Source organism: Anarrhichthys ocellatus, unplaced genomic scaffold (genome assembly GCF_004355925.1).
Source record: "Anarrhichthys ocellatus isolate YVR2014 unplaced genomic scaffold, GSC_Weel_1.0 scaffold6, whole genome shotgun sequence".
NCBI lineage: Eukaryota > Metazoa > Chordata > Actinopteri > Perciformes > Anarhichadidae > Anarrhichthys > Anarrhichthys ocellatus.
The window spans coordinates 5,586,028-5,603,050 of record NW_022280036.1 but is presented as its reverse complement, the minus strand read 5'-3'; the positions used below and the strand labels follow the sequence as shown (position 1 = coordinate 5,603,050).

At 42.1% G+C, this 17,023-nt stretch overlaps 3 protein-coding genes across 7 annotated transcripts in view; 1 reads left to right on the top strand and 2 right to left on the bottom strand.

Moving 5' to 3' along the window:
* rab4a (RAB4a, member RAS oncogene family) overlaps window positions 1-2,703 on the top strand; it is a 6,797-nt gene extending 4,094 nt beyond the window's left edge. Inside the window, exon 8 of one of the 2 annotated variants that reach the window (XM_031846656.1) lies at window positions 101-2,703. The gene's annotated coding sequence lies outside the window, so the exon portion shown is untranslated. Of the gene's footprint in view, window positions 56-100 lie in introns of those variants that run through there. The other variant, XM_031846657.1, reaches the window with a different exon arrangement.
* Window positions 816-7,005, bottom strand: ccsapb (centriole, cilia and spindle-associated protein b). 4 transcript variants are annotated; one of them, XM_031846654.1, is made up of 4 exons: window positions 6,946-7,005; window positions 5,282-5,809; window positions 4,339-4,559; window positions 816-4,253 (listed from the first exon to the last, which is right to left on the bottom strand). In XM_031846654.1, the coding sequence occupies exons 2-4, from the start codon at window positions 5,801-5,803 to the stop codon at window positions 3,980-3,982; spliced, it is 1,017 nt and encodes a 338-aa protein (XP_031702514.1). In that variant the 5' UTR covers window positions 5,804-5,809; window positions 6,946-7,005; the 3' UTR covers window positions 816-3,979. The 4 variants fall into 4 exon arrangements, with proteins under 4 accessions (XP_031702514.1, XP_031702511.1, XP_031702512.1 ...); XM_031846651.1 differs by having other exon boundaries at window positions 5,282-6,302; window positions 6,946-6,994; XM_031846652.1 differs by lacking the exon at window positions 6,946-7,005 and adding an exon at window positions 6,196-6,888.
* A 1,169-nt stretch (window positions 7,006-8,174) lies between these two features.
* On the bottom strand, window positions 8,175-12,265 carry acta1b (actin alpha 1, skeletal muscle b). The gene is made up of 7 exons (XM_031846226.1): window positions 12,170-12,265; window positions 11,090-11,226; window positions 10,186-10,510; window positions 9,631-9,792; window positions 9,009-9,200; window positions 8,723-8,904; window positions 8,175-8,590 (listed from the first exon to the last, which is right to left on the bottom strand). The coding sequence occupies exons 2-7, from the start codon at window positions 11,216-11,218 to the stop codon at window positions 8,447-8,449; spliced, it is 1,134 nt and encodes a 377-aa protein (XP_031702086.1). The 5' UTR covers window positions 11,219-11,226; window positions 12,170-12,265; the 3' UTR covers window positions 8,175-8,446.
* Window positions 12,266-17,023: the final 4,758 nt, after the last annotated feature.

Genomic DNA, 17,023 nt, shown 5'->3' with positions numbered 1-17,023 from the left:
CCAATAATGAGTGAATAAGAGTTGCTCATTGGGTCGATAAGTCTTTGTCTTTGTTCCTTCCCCCAACATGTGTTTAAGTTCTACGTCTCTGTGTGATCAGTGTGTTTCTGACGGGCTTGTGAAGACCAGGAGAAGAACAGCCACGGGGGACCCAGGGTTCACCTCGCTATGCTGGTGATTCCTCTCCGACCTTTCACCTTTCACACCAATCTTCAGAACCTTCAGAACTTTTGTTGTCATGGCTGCCCCCCCTCCCCCCCCTCTCAGAACTCTGAGCATCTCTCCAAGGTAACCAGAGACAGCCCACCACATTCTGCTCCACTATTGGACCAGACCTTTCCTAGCCCTCCAATCAGGATGTGTATTACTGACATGTACGTAACTTCTCTCTCGCTCTCTCTCTCCCCCCCCACCCCACCTTTCTACTTATCTGCCCTCACACCTGCTAACCCTACATCTTAGTTTTCTCCCTTATCACTATTCCCATTTACTTTCCATCTTGAATACTGGAAAGACCAGTGTGTAGGGTGTAGGAGGATCTATAGGCTGAAAAAAAATAATAGAAGTCATCTTCCTGTTTTAATCATTTTTTTGCAATCTGCAACCTCAAAGCTAGATCCCACTAAATCCTACACACTGGTCCTTTTTAAAGGAAAAGTTTACATTTTTAGAAATGTCTTTCCTTTTGCATTCAAGAAAGAAGAAGTAACATGTTAATTAGACAGCTTTTAAGGCGCTATGAGGTGGATTTTGGAATTTTAGATCTAGCTAGGCTAACCAAGTCTGCTTCTTCGCCTCCTGGCCCCAGATTAATACTTGATACATTGTATCAATTTTTCTCACATAATTCTTGGCATGACTTTTTTCTTTTGTCAAACTACATGCATATCCAAAAGCCTCCCCTACTATGGAAGTTCTCTTTGCTACACAACGGCTCCGATTGCCTGTTAACTTCCTGTTTTAAACACAACACAATACATTTTGCACTCCCTGCATCCCGTCTTACACACTTACTCTCCCAGTAAAGTATCTCTCTGAATCTCCTCCGTTGCCCTACAGCATCTTGTACACTGTACAGTGTTTCTGTATATAGACTGATGCATGTTTTCTCAAACAGAATATCAGAGTATTTCATTATGAAGAGATATTATATGTATATTAAAGTAGATATCATATCCAGAATCTGTTTTATGCTCCATTGAATTAATAACATGTTAAGCCACAATACACTGGCAACATGTAAGCAGTATAGATGGTCAGTACTGTTTGTGACTGGGACAAGCTGATGTGGATTATATTATGGACTTACATGTTTACGTGGGAAAATGCTGTTTTATCATTGTCAAGATTATAGATTGCAAAAAAGAAATATAGAAATATTATGATCAATGGAGTGTGAAAGTCATGTCATCTTTTAATTTACAGTGGTATGCTCAGCATTTACCATTCAGTTAAATGAAACACTCCTTTTATCCAAAAGAATCCAATGACTGATCCCTCTCATTTATAAGTGACGCCTGTTTACATGAATGCCTCACTGACTGCCTGCAGCTGTGGGGTAACACTGAATGCATTTCAAGTTTTAGCAACAGTATGAAACTATCTGATGTGTGTTTGATTTTTATTTGTCTCCAAAGATATTTGATGCTCAGTTCAGCCACATGAAGCTCTCGACACAAAACAATTCAACTGGGGAATTTCTTTGAAGAATTAGGTTTAGGTGTGTTTTGCGTAGGTGTATTCAAGCATCACAACAACACATTTATGTTTTTATTATTTATAACATTTTAGACCCTTGACAATTATGCATTATGTTTAAATCAAGCACACTTCAAACTAGAAATATTTAAAATTAGAATTCATCTTCTGGTGGCTTTGGCTGCTCCACGTCAGGTCGCCGTCTTGTGTTTATGTCATCAAGTCCTTTGTCTATTTATGTCTGTTTTTCTCTTGTCATTATGAATATCATGGATTTTTAATTTATTGTGTATAATAAAAGCATATGTTTTTTAAATAAAAACTACGACAAATATAGCAGTCTTTGAAAAGCAGCTTTTGTTGGTTTAATCCATGTTTTTGTTGATGGTTTTTCTTTAAAGAGATTTAATTTCTTAGTTTTCTGAATAATATGTGTAGTTTGGTGGAGATGAACAGATGCAAAAAAAGTGATTTATTAAAAAGCTTTGCACCACACCATTTAACTTCTTTTCCTCCAAATAAAATATGTACACAAGTCAGTTTAAAGCCTAAGATTTAAACATAGAAATGTTAAGTATCATGCCATTTTACAATTACAGTATTCTGTAATTGTTATGCTCCTTATGTCATCAATTATATATGTGAGGAACAGCAGAAGCTTTTCCACTAAAACCAGACTCGACACTGTGGAGTTTGTCAAGAAGTGAGATGAAAGTACTCCTGGTGCCTTATTGGTCATAAACTCTATTTCTTCTCCACTTTGCCTGATTAAATTTATTGAGTAGGATGATCATATGTGATTACTGCTATAAATTATCAAAAATGTCCCTTTTTTTCTGCACAATATTCACATCAATAACATCAATACATACAGTTGTGCAAAGGAGAAAAAGTCTTTTCTCCAGTTTTTATGGAACGACGACTGACACAAGGACACAGAGGGATCTGATTCTCATAAAAACACCAGATCTATTACACAAAGGATTAAAAGTCCATTTTTGTTTTCTTATGTAAGTAGATTCAAATGATGAACAAATTACACAAAAAGCCAAATAGGTAGCAAGGAATTCTGTATCTACATTAATATCTACACATTATTTCAGAAAGGTGACTAATTATCAAAGTGCTGTGGTGCTCCTGCTTTAGAGCATAAACTGCTTGAAGAAGTAAACAGTAAATCAGGAATATGTGTTCATGTACTTCTGACGGTCATCTAGGCGTCAGCTTAATGTCTGCTGTTGTTTTGGTTCCATTTTTGGTTCTAAAGCAGAAACAGTCATGATAAAGATATTTGGCCTCAAAAATTGATTGTTATGCTTCGCAGGAACCTGAACCTGACATTTTTTAAATGTTTTTTTTTGTTATAGAGTCCCATGATGAGTCAGTGTATAACAGAAACTCTGCAGTATCCACAGTACCACAGAAACACAATGTTCAGTCATCCAAAAGTCAAATAGATATGTTCACATTACTGTAAGTGCACATTAACACAACTAAACAACAAACACAAATGTTGTTGTGAAACTATTTTTAGTCAATAACACTGTCCGTTCATTCGAGCCCTCCTGCAAAAAGCTCGTGAGAAAATGTGTCACATCACACAACTGTGATTTTACACAGAGTTTGAGTTTGACGGAGTGTGATTCACTATTTATCTAAAGATTGATCCATGAACTGTTACAAAACTCATTAAATCTACAAGACCCAGGTCACAGCGATAAGTGATCTGAAAATAAAAAGCTGTAAAAGTCTTTTCCAGACATATTTCTGAAAGTGTGTTTGGTTTTGTCTACATGTGTTTGTCTATAAATTAGATCTCAGAAGCGTTTTTAAGAACATGGCTGACTCTATCCAGACACGCTGCCATGTGCCTTCACTACTCCTGTGTTAGTCCAATGTGGTTTGATATCCCTGTATCAAAGACATGGACACGTCTTGTATAGCCTCTGTTTAACGAAGTATGGCTGTAAAAGGCATTTTAGACTCTTCATTCTAATCAAAATATCTGCATTCAGTAGACGAATCCACAAATTATACTTACACTTTCAAATCATCTCTTACAAGAGTCTCTTATACCCTGTAAAATGGTTGTTGTTGTACATATATATTAAAATTGATTCACGTAAAAACACGATAGTACACATCTGGAGGAATAAGCCACACAGTGAATTTAAAAGTTTTGTCAGTTTACATCCTGAATGCAGGTGTAATACACATTTTGGAGCCTTTGTATGAATCAATCCACCCCATGCTCTATTCTACAGCTATGGATATTTAAACTTCAAGGGCAGTAGGCAATAATGGCTTTAACTTTGTATTTTTGTCTGGAATCACCCTGATGTAAGTATTTTGAGTGTGTGTATGTAAGTGTCCTATCGTGAGCGAGCAGAGAAGCAGCGCATGTACTCGGTGAGCCAGGGGTTGAATTCTGGTTGAACCAACTTTCTGGCCTTGTCCAGATCGGCAGACTTGGTTCTCCGCCGCTCAGTCTTCTGGGTCTGCATCTGACGCTCCACCTCCCGCCGGATCTTAGCACGAAGAGCCGACTCGTGGATCTACCGGGAGAATAAACGTCATGATAAACTTGTGCTCAGTCACAACACAGCGTGTCACCGGTAGATCCCCAGAAATAACTATTACCTCAGTAGTAGAAGCTGCAGCGCCAACATTGTGTGTCTTCCTGCTTGCCGTGTCGGCATCCTTCTCTCCTGAACCGTACAGAGCAAAAGGATGTCTGCCGTCCTTACTGTCGTCCCTGGGCGGCCGCGTTGGTGCAGGCCTGACTCGCTGGGAGCGCCATGTTTGCTTTGAGGATTTGGAGGGTTTACTCTGCTCTGGTCTGGCTCCTCCAGTGTCTCTCTCTACAAATAGAAAATACAAACAGGTTAAAGCAGCACAGAAATACACAATAAAACTGGTCAATTCGAATGTGTATGCAGTAAATTCCTTGGAGAAAAATGATCTGCAAGAAACTAAGCAATGCAGACATACAATATCTCTGTCAAGATTTATGAATGAATAGTGAGGCTGTCCTGGATCACTCTGCTTCCCCAATTTGATATATTGTGTGTTACTTGTTTAACAATGTGATGCTATTATTATTAATAGCAAAATTGTGCTACTCTCTATATAATAAGGGAGCATTGGGTGAAACTTCCATCACCTCTCATATGTTTGTATTAAATCCCATGAATGTAGTTTTGTTTATTTGTATGAGCTGTGACGGCCGTGCTGCTCCCGTGCAGTAGGTGGCCCTGTTGGTGTGTTTTTTGGTTGTCTGTTGCAGGTGCTGAATGGAGGGTGTCTATATTTGACATGTCATTTTGAGTTTTGCAGAGGTTTTTTTAAATAGTTGTGTCTACAAAAAACGTATAAATTATTGATGAAATATGAACTTTATATTAGGACCTACCCAGTCTAAATCACTGTAAAGCTATAATGTGTAGAATAAGCTCTGAGTAGCTTCAAATTAAGCTTTTAGTCATTTTGCTATACAATGTTTTTTCTTTTCGTCCCCGCGTGGGGGAAGTCGGCCTCTCTGCCATCACCCTACTACTCATCACATCTATGTTTTCTTCTTTACCTCCGTCTTGACTGTGAGTCCGCTCCTCTCTCTCCTCCTCCGGTACTTCTGTCTCTCTGGCACCTTTAAGCTGAGAGCCTGAGAGGAGTGAATGTCATATGTTACAGAAGAGTAGCTTGTGAACATCCCAATATGTTGTACAGTCCTTAAATCACATGTACCATGGACTGCAGACCCATTCTCCTCCTTTGGAAGGGGAAGCCTGGGTATGGTCCCGGTGGCTCTGCTCAGCTGCTCCTGCTGTCTGTCCATCCTCGCCCCCTCACACTCCTCCAACTCCACCTCCGTCCTGTCTCTGCTGGTCTCGGGCCCTACCTGGTTCTTACTGGGAGGGGGGGGACTTCTTCCTCCGGAGTCTGAATCACTGTCGGAGTCACTCCAGAACCAGGGGTTGTGTGTGTGCTCCAGCAGCCTGCGGGTCAGCCTGTACTTCAGCATCTCCTCGTAACACTTACTGTAGGTCTCCCATTTGGGGTCTTTGAATTTCTTCATGTACTCCGAGCGGATCCTCTTGGCCACCATCTTGAACTGAAATCCATCAACAGACCGCAAAAGCTGTAAAGATTCTCCAATTTCGTGAAAAGCTACCGTTGCTTAGATAAATGAGATAAATCAATATCACAGTGCAGGAAGAGGCAAAAAGCCAACTGGGCTTATTTCAAGCCTCCACCTATATAATATTACAATGTTACAATACTACAGAGAACATAAAATGAATATGCATAAACTTCACACACACACATAACAGGTCTATGAGGTGTGTAATGTTATACTATATTTGCAGTAACAACTGTGTTATAACCTAAAACAAAGCATTCGCAAACACCAGCTACGATGTTTTCAACGTTCGCAGGTCTTTTGAGGATCGGTGTCACCGCCAGACATTTAAACTGTAACATGTAAAGCGTTAGAACCTATGGCAGAGCAGCTGGAGGCTTCCCCCGGCTACAACACCCGCCTACTTCCTCTTCTCCCCGAAGCTGGTTGGCCTCGCTGGGCTCCTGTGGGCGGACATACGAGTCTAGTTTTGGGGAGATAAATAATTTGGGTTTATGTTCTGTAAACTCAATCGGCGTCGCACTTTTAAAACTGGCCGAAGTCTGAATTATCCATTACAACGTTAACTGCCGAAATCCTTGAACGTGATGACGTAGGAGTCATCTCGTCCTCTGATTGGCTCCAACGATCTAAACGCGTATATTCAGAATTAAAGGTCAGCCCAACCGTAGTTATTGTATGAAAACACTTGAGGCGTTATAGCCTGTTGTGCTACAAATCACTGAAACTGTATTTTTGAATTACTTAAATACGTTGCTGTTGTATTCAAAGGCTTTGAAAAAATGCGCACATAAAATCGTCGCCATGGATTGTGTCATATCAACTAGCTACAACACAGTAACAATGTCAATATATTGGTTAAACAATTAACCCGTTACTCATTATGCTCATCATCATAACAGATGTGTCCGTGTTAATGAAAGATGTGAGTAAATCATGTGATAATATGGAGCACCAATACTCGCATCAGCGCTTGCAGATAACAACCAAAAGGTATTAATATATCACTCACAATCCATCCCCCCCTCATCTAGAACAGTGCATGGCTTGACAGCAGAAATTCAGTGCTGTAAGAGTCTAAATGTGTGTACAGTAAATATACTTACACCGGGCTCGGATTTCACGGAAGCAAAGCAGAACAGATGGCGCTCACGGTGCTGCTGTAATCTTGGCTGCGTCTCTTAGCTCCGCCCGCGTGAAGACGTTTTTAAAAAGCCAAACACCCGCAACAGGTGGCCCGGACCGGGATGCCAGCAATGCGGTCGGGGCGTTTATGAATGACTTTTGACGATAATCATTTCTATCAGATGGTGAAATATGATGAAAAGACGATTATTTTACTGTATTTAGACACAAGGCATATATTCAACAACTATTGGAGCTTAATTGAGTCACTTGTTGGGCTAAACAGTGCTTTACTTTGCCGCCAATGGCCCCAAAATGTATATACCACTATACCCATCTTAATATTTAGGCATTTAGGCTACATTTGTCTTGTATATGTCTACCTGTAACCGAGGGGTTAAGAAATATAAATACGGGTGTTAGGCTTGGCGATAGATCAATATAAATGATGTGGGCACAGGGTGGTGCGCCCCCAACATACTATATTGTGCTTTGAGGCTAGACCCAAAGCCCACACCCAGTTAACCTGATGAGCTTATGCATATATGGTAGGGCTGCGGGTCTGGCCTTGCCTAAAGATGGTCTGGGAGCCGGAGCTGCTCGTAGGCTCGTGCAGGGCAGACAGCTCAACGGGATTCAGAGCCGGGTGTCGGGTGTCCCTGATCCGCTCGGTCTAAAGCGGAGCTGCTGTTGCTTCCCTGGCACATTCCTGGCAAGTCAGACTCCGACTGTCGGACCTTAGGCGTCACCTTTCACTACCTCTGTCGCCCAGAAGCCCCCAGCCAGCAGTGACTGATGGGACAGAGAAAGACACCCTCCCTCCTCCTCGTCCGTCCAGAGCCGTGGTAACACCCCTATCGACCTCTATGAACTGCCCCTGGCACCTGATCAGCCGATTGGTTTATGCGGTATAAAGTGTGTCAGGTACACTTGTGCTCAAGCCCTTAAGCCTCTCCCAGACTTCATTGTTGTGACGCTTTTGGTTATTACTCCCCCAAATGAATAAGACTTTCATGGTTTTGAGGGCAGATTGGTTTTTGAATACCTCTATGTTAAATCGTCCACATTCCAGTATTTCTATTTCCCCAAAGCTTTTGTTTTTCCCCCTCTCCCACTACCCTCCCTCTAATAGAAAAACAAGGCCAGGGTCAAAAATACCAAATAATGGACTTTAATAAATTATCAATATGTATATACACTTACATTCACATGTGTTGGAAAACATGTTGTTATTCTTTTTTATTAAAGTTTTCTTTTGGGTGGATGCATGGTTCAGTGGTGGATTTCACAGCCTTTCTCTGTGCAACACAGACAACAAACAGCTAAACAATATGCACATTTTAAAAGAATAAAAAATGCATATGAATGTCAACAGCGCAGACAGACAGTCCATTGACAGCAGAGTGTTGCTGTGCCGCAGAGGGTGATCCTCCGTCTTGCTTGATCTCCAGATAGCTGGTGGTGGAGATGAAGGTGGATGATTTAGAAGCACTTCCTGTGGACAATGCTGGGACCTGCCTCGTCGTACTCCTGCTTGGAAATCCACATCTGCTGGAAGGTGGACAGGGAAGCCAGGATGGAGCCACCGATCCAGACGGAGTATTTCCTCTCGGGGGGGGCAATGATCTGGAGGAGAGGGAGGGAGACAAAATGGATCAGTAAAGCGCCAGTGCTTCACATTTGTCATGCGTAATCATTCAATTAAAAATATTTCAATTTGGGGATGAACTGTAATGTTTTTGGTATCATAATATGTACCTTGATCTTCATGGTGCTGGGGGCCAGAGCAGTAATCTCCTTCTGCATACGGTCAGCAATACCAGGGTACATGGTGGTACCACCGGAGAGCACATTGTTGGCGTACAGATCCTTACGGATGTCAATGTCGCACTTCATGATGCTGTTGTAGGCGGTCTCATGGATACCGGCAGACTCCATACCTGGTCAGGTGAGAGAGACAAGTGTTAAGAGGAGAGGGGTATCTAGTTTGGCGCAATATCTACTGTGCGTACTAAGAGAATAAATAAAGGATTATATGACGTACCAATGAAGGAAGGCTGGAAGAGGGTCTCAGGGCAACGGAACCTCTCGTTTCCGATGGTGATGACCTGACCGTCGGGAAGCTCGTAGCTCTTCTCCAGGGAGGAGGAGGAGGCAGCGGTGGCCATCTCGTTCTCAAAGTCCAGAGCCACATAGCACAGCTTCTCCTTGATGTCACGCACGATCTCACGCTCAGCTGTTGGGAGACAAGTTGATGAGAGTTTGTCCGGAGTGACAAACAAACCACAGACACCGTGTGCGTAATTAAGTGCGCTGATCTACAAAAGTTACGAAAGCTGGAAAAAATGTTCTGTTTTCTTAAACACACATTCCGTTTTCACCAAGTCTGTTAATCGATTTTAATAATTCATTTAGTAAGCCTAATTTTCAGTAGCATTGTCGGGCACTGTCCGCACACAGGCAGCAATAGGCCACACACGCTGCTTTTAGGTTTTGTTGTTGTTGGTCAGGCTGCTGTTACATTTTGTTGCTATAGCAAAACTGCTGGTCAAATAAAATATGAAGTTCGATAATAATTTAGATTCCACTTTGTCTGCCTAAAAGCTGGTCTAGGGTTGCTTCTTTCTTTCAGGTGCTTAGTTATTGGAGTAGGCCGAGTTCCTCACCGGTGGTCACGAAAGAGTAGCCACGCTCAGTCAGGATCTTCATCAGGTAGTCGGTCAGGTCGCGACCAGCCAAGTCCAGACGCATGATGGCGTGGGGCAGGGCGTAACCCTCATAGACTGGGACGTTGTGGGTCACACCATCACCAGCATCCAGCACAATACCTGGGGAGAGGCAAGGCTAGAGTTTAGTAGAGTCCAGACGACAAAAAGGTCCACAAACATGTTAGGTTTGAGCGTAAAAGTGTGCCTGAAGTGGGTGCTTGAATGAGAATTTACAAATACAGACTGAATGTGAATGTCATAAGGGCCATAAAAGAGAACTAACAGTCCCAGAAAGGCTGGCCGACTGTGCGTAAAAGTAGTGCGCAAAATGGGCACCATGGCGAAAGGGCGCCTTATTAATAGCTCAGTTGATATTATGTGTTGCAATTGTTGTATAGTTGTATTAGTTACATAAGTCAGTTGCATTATATATTCTATAATAAAGGCTACTGTCTCTTTGTATTATGTGAATCTGTGCGATGAGTAGCAGCTGTTTGTTGTTGTCAGTCTTACCGGTGGTACGGCCGGAAGCGTACAGGGACAGCACAGCCTGGATGGCCACATACATGGCGGGGACGTTGAAGGTCTCAAACATGATCTGGGTCATCTTCTCTCTGTTGGCTTTGGGGTTCAGGGGGGCTTCAGTGAGCAGGGTGGGGTGCTCCTCGGGTGCCACTCTCAGCTCGTTGTAGAAGGTGTGGTGCCAGATCTTCTCCATGTCGTCCCAGTTGGTGATGATACCATGCTCGATGGGGTACTTCAGAGTCAGGATACCCCTCTTGCTCTGGGCCTCGTCGCCGACGTAGGAGTCCTTCTGACCCATACCGACCATGACACCCTGAAGGGGGAGGAGAGGGCAAGATAATGGAAAGGTTACATCAAATTATCCAAACAGAGGTATGACCTTCTCCTGGCCAGATTAAAGTCTTTACTGTGTGATGCAAAAGGCACGTTGACCATTGCGTGAATGTGCCAAATAACAGCGTGGCTCACAGGGACATGACAGAGAGTAATTGTGTGACTGTTGGTACATTTGTGACTAATTTAGTCTCAAAGAGTCAAAGGCCACATTGCTGGTGCTAAAACGAGCACATTTACATGGCTCACGACACATAATGCCACGCTGTTATCGCCTATTATTATCTAACTGTACAAAACAACTAAATTCTAACACTAAAATATCTAAATCTCAGTTAAATTAATTATTCACTTCAGTAGGAGTCAAAAGAGTGTGTAACTGCCTGTAAGAGTGTCAAAATTATTTTTCTGTAAAATATAGTGTAAACCGAATTGTTTTTCTATATTGGATGAATGGTGTAATTATTACAGTAATCGTTTTTCATAACCTACAATCAGTAAGCATACTTTTAGTTAGTCTCTCCTATCATTATCAATGGGAATTTTCTCTGCTGTTTACCTGGTGACGGGGGCGGCCGACGATGGAGGGGAACACGGCCCTGGGGGCATCGTCTCCGGCGAAGCCAGCCTTTACAAGACCGGAGCCATTGTCGCACACAAGGGCGGTAGTTTCTTCGTCGTCACACATGTTGGATTCTGTAAGAGAGGAGGGGAAGAAAAAGAGTTCAGCTCACTAAATCAAATCCACGTGGTGAAACATACTGTGAGAGAGAAATGAATCTCAAACTTAAATTTTGGTTTACTCGTTTCTAGTTTCCGACAAGCTCACACCAGGTGTCTTACATTTAGAAACTAATAGGCAAAAACTTTTTTTTTTTAATAATAATTAACATTTGCTGGAGCATGAACATGGTTTGGCCCATGCCTTGCGCTAAACGTTTCCATAACACACTGACAGCCGGCTATTACGCACGGTGTATTCGCAAGTATACAAATCACATTGAAAGTAAAGCATTTGGAACTTCTCTATTTTTTGTTCTTCAGACATGTTTCTGAATTTGTCTCGACTAATAATCTGTCCTCTATATCTATATTATTCTAAATGTCCCTTAAACAAAATAAAAGATCTGAGGTTTGCTAAAGTTCAGTTAAATCTACAAGCAATCTCTCTTTTCTCATTATCAACTTTCTCAGTTACACTATTCTGGATTTTTAATTGGTCTGAAGGTGCATTGCGTCTTGCTGCATCAGCACCATCTCCGGATTCAGTGTTGCACCTGTGAAGATGCTGAAACCAACTACTTCATTCTACCTGATCTATCTATCTATCTTTCCATAAAATCACAGCAAGGGTAGTTCAGATTAGAGCTTCTCCTGCCCAGCACTGTATTTATATTATACCACTCAGCCTACACTATTTACAAAAAGTCCTTCTCTTCTTCAGCATCAGGCCTACAGTTAATCATATCCTCCAGTGGAGTTGCTCATGTTGGCTCCAGTGGTATCTGGTCCAAGGCGTCCTGTCCCTGGCAGTCCTGCCTAACTTTTGCTCCAGTATGCTCCATTACTGTTCTGGTTAAGGCCTAGTCTTGTGTCCCAACCTGGATGGGAGGCTTCAGGAGTTCTAGCAGGGTCTTACCTTAGGAGTGTGTCTGCGGCTCGGAGAGAAAGACCCAACCAATGCTATTGCTGAACCAGCTACAATCTTCCTTGCTGCCGGTCCACCTTATATACCCAACCTCCACCATTCACAAACCTCAGCACTAGACCCGATCCCGGCCCTCTGCCATATTAGGATGCTGACAGGCCGAGGGTGAGGAGTGGGTGGGGTGTAGCGCGGAGGCGGAGGGAGCTCCATCCATTAGGTTTGAGTAGAGGATCCGGACTGACGCTGCGCGTCCCCGACGAGGAGAGAGCGCGCGCCATATATGGAACTGTCGCTTTGACCTCCCATCGAGCCTCGCGGTCCCACCTCGACGGCCGTAAAAGGAGCGCGCGGTTCAGTGGGGGTTTTCTAGGGGAGACGCCAGTTGTTACCAACCAGGGTTGTAGATTTGCTGCTAGTAGGCCTCATCCAGCCTTAAAATTGGAAAATGCTGCCCTCATCTCAACAGATTTAGACCAGAGTGAGAGCCAGGGCCCGAACTACTGACCGACAGATCAACCAACGGTGCTGCAGCCTGAAAGTTCCAATTAAGAGTTCAATTCACGATATGGTGATCAATAGATGACACAAGAAATCTGATCAAAACTGAGATTGAAGATTTGGTGTGTAACAGTTAATATGTGCTGCTTCATCATTCCTGTCATGAAAGTTCAGTAATAATAACAATAAAAACAGTAGACTATTTGTAATTGACTGCATTAAATGCTGCAGCCCGATTAACTCCAGCTTGCATAAAGTTGAGTTCAATATGGCATAGAAAACCGAAGGCCTTTTTGCATCTATAGATTGTAAGTATATTTTTATTTATTTAGCATGTTATGATTATATGATAATGATAATTATGATAATACTATTATTGGTGGGTGTGCACAGAAGATCGTGTTCTTCTACAGTAAGATATTGCAAACTGGAATCCCTTTTCTTAATCATGCTACACTTTAACAATTTGTTTAATTCATTCATTCTGCAGACCACGTGGTCTATTATTCTGCAGACCACGTGGTCTGATATTCACACAGGTCCACACAGTCTTATTGAATAAATAAGGAGAGAACCCCTCAAACAGCCAACAGCTGAAACCATATCTGCAGGGGCTACTCTGCTCTGTCACTGGAGCAGTTGGATTAATTATAACTCCAACGGAGGAGTGGGAGCTAGTGCTCATGTGCACGTGTGTGTGTGCGCGCGCATGTGGGAGTGAGAAATGGAGTGTGTGTACATGCATGCACATGTATGTTTGTGTGTGTTTTATGGCATGAGACATAACAAGGAGTGGAAGAGGTGGTGCCAAGGAACTTATAATAAACTCAAAGGAAGTGAGGAATGACAAAGGAACAGGGAGAAGTACAGAGAAAAAAACACAGACACATCTAAAGACATAGAGAGAAAATTGGGCTTGATTTGGTAAATAAACGGAGCAGAGGCACAGAGAGAGGAGAGAGACAACTCAAGGAATCTGCTTTAGCAAGGAATCCCCAGTTGTCCCCAGGTAATGACACCTGGGGACAACTGGGGATTCCTTGCTAAAGCAAATAATGTTGCAAAGTAAGATACAATCCATGCAAATTAGCACCGCTTGAACTTCATGAGCATAACAAGACATAAGAAAAATGTAAATGTTCTACAAGGAGGGAAGCATTTAAAGAAATAATGAGTGAAGAAATGCTTCTCGTAATTGCTGGTTCAAACACATGCTTTATTATTTTGCTCTCATATCATAACCTAAAGCTGGATTAATGTGGGAGCAGATACATGTTAACATGTAACCTTTCATGGCCTGGACATGGAGAGAAAAGTTATCTTTGTGCTCACTATACTTATTTAATCAGCAGGAATTGTTAGTTGTAATGTAAAGTTGCCTTAATTTTGCCCTGCAAGTTTTCAGAGAATATTGTTTCTGTGCATGAAGGCGTGTGTGTGTGTGTGTGTGTGTGTGTGTGTGTGTGTGCGTGTGTGTGTGTGGTGGGAGGGGGGCGTCAGGGAGTGGAGGGGCGGCAGAGCAAGGTAGAGCTACTTTTATGTACTTGTTGCGAGCCATTTCAGACCCGAGGGCATGTAAGCCTAAAATGTAAAGGGGCTGACAGTTGTCAGGCTGTAGGAGACGGAGGGGAGGGGAGGGAGGGGAGGGGGAGGTCAGAGAGGCTGAGGGAGTCTCCTGGACAGTCTACTAGGGGGAGGACAAGGAGGGAGGTAAAAGGGTGTGTGCAGCAGGTGGAAGAAAAAATTAGTTCAGTTTGTCAGAAGGTATGTAACCCAGCCAGCTGAGGGACAGACTTTGGACAAAGAGTGTATTTCTCAGTTTTACACACAAGTACAGTATTTATTCAAATTGTATGTCTGATAGTGGTCACATGTCAGTACTTGTGCAAGTGAAAGAAAAGGGAGAGAAGTGGAAAGGTAGAGCCACATGGATGTTTTTTTTCTTCTATCAACTCAGTCAGATTAGTTAGTTGTATTTCAGTCAACACTCTCTGTCTCTCTCATGAGATCACCGAGGGTCAGAGTGACAGAGAAAGGGTAAGAATAGCACAAGCCTCGGCATTCAGTCGCTGGAACCAATACATTTGCTGTACACAAGTGTCCTACCTTTTTAAGTGTGGCAGTGTGCTCAACGACAGAGGCTACCGCGGTGCATGTACAGTACACAACACGCAGGAGGCTTGTTGGAGATTAGCTTTTTTTTAATCTCAGGTGATAGATTGAAGGAAGTTTGAGGATACTGATCCTACTGATACTGAGGATATTGTAAATGGACAGGTAAAAGTGCTTCAGGGATTTTTTGTTGAAAATAATAGACTGGTGTCCAAATGTACATTCAAACAGTTTTTGTCTTGAGACAGACTTATAAAAACTGTGAACATATCCTTGCATCAATAGTACAACTTCTGTGATTTGATCCTATGAAGTTTCATTATGCTTCCTGTTTAGCCTCATTTTCTTAGTGTTATGCTGCACAAATCAGCTCCTTGCTGAGTATGCACTGCTTTTTATGCTCCTGATGAGGGTAAACAAGACTCTTCATCCTCTCTGGAAACTACCCAAAGACTGTCCAAAGGTTTCCTGAAGTTAATAACTTTAAAGAAGAAGGTGCTTCGTATCTGCCTCAGGAAAAACAAGAGGCAGCAGTATTTCACTACAGAGAGGCAGAACTTGGAGAATGATGACAGCTAATCAGTGAGAATATCGGGCAAAAACATCAGATACTATATTGTGACTGTGAAGAGCAACTTGTTTTAAAGTGGTGGGATGTCTGATATTGACAGTCAATTCTATATAAAATAATGCTTAATGCGCTTTATGAGAGCGAAGACTCTCTCCACCATTAAACCTCTGCATAGTCTCAACCAACCAGTGGTGTGGTATGGTTGAGCTCAACAGAAATGCAGCACTTTTTCTAAATGTATGCGTTACTTTGATATTTATTTTACTATCTCATGGCACAATAAGGCTTTATGTAATGTTTTTCAAGTGACAAGCAAAGATATTATGTTATTTTGTTATGTAGGGCTGAAAACGGTCAGAACCTCAGTTCCTGGAGTTCTTCAAATAGCCCCGAGCCAGATACAGTGAAAAGCGAAGGGAGCTGCAGCACATGGAGCTGGAATTGGAAACCTTTGCAAAGCTGAGCAACACCTGGTTAGCTGCATGAGGCAGCTGAGCCGTCCTCTGCAGAACAGGAACAACTGCTGCCTCTGCTGGAGGGGTGTTTAGGGTTAAGGAGTTTGAAGAATTAAGGGACAAACATTACTGATCACAGAGAGAGAGAGATCACGCTGTCTGAAGGAATCTGGTGAGAATAATCCTTACGTTTAGATGATCTTTACTATGAATACTGTTACCAAAGGTCGAGAATGAACATGTCTAAAGGGAGAGTTTAATTCACAAGGTATTTAAGTTTTATTTTTCAGCAGTACTTTACAGCATGTATTTTCCTCTTTTATGTCTCTACTGTTTTGAAATCACTTTTCCGTCATATCAAACATGTGGCTGAACCTGATCCAACTAAATTGGTTCATTGAAGTTTATTCAATTGATCTCGATAGACTCTTAATCTGCCCGACAAGAGCAACAACCACTTAGAAGCGAAAATAAATCAATCAATCAGTCTCTTTTACTGCTGAGCCTGGACTGGTGTATGTGCCGGCAGACGGGACAATGTGCAGTCTATTTGCATGAGAAGCTTACAACACTGTCAACACAACCTGCAGCAGCTGAATACACACCACTCATTACCAGGAAGTTTTATTTTGGTATGATGGATTGAATGAACATTGATCCCACTAGCACACTACACTAACACTCCTGAGCCTGTAGCTCAAAGTATGAAGCAACAGCGCCACCTACTGACAGCCTGACACACCGCATGGAAACACAGTTAACGCTGAGACAAAAACACACTGGTACAGTGAATGAAAACGTCAAGTTGAATGAGGAAATGTGATCTGGTGCTAGCTAGGAAATAAAAGTCTACAGTGAGCAGAAGATGGGTCATACGTGTGTCTCCTCTTTCCATCATTTTTAGTGTCTGTCGGTGAAAGTTGATCTTTTTAAAATATACAAAATAAAATATTGTATGGCTCTACGTAACCCCTTGAAACTTCCCTAATTAAAATCCACATTATATTAGTCATTGGAATATGTTCCGTTGTAATACTAGTGTACACTTTATGAGCCGACACAGACCAAAACTCAACAGCTTAACAAACAAACTTCCACATAAAAAAATAACTTCCCACAAATACAAACTATTAATGTCTCACTTTATTTACCTTTACATAGAAGTAATTTGCTAATAACTTTGCAAACACAAAAGTAATAATAAAAAAA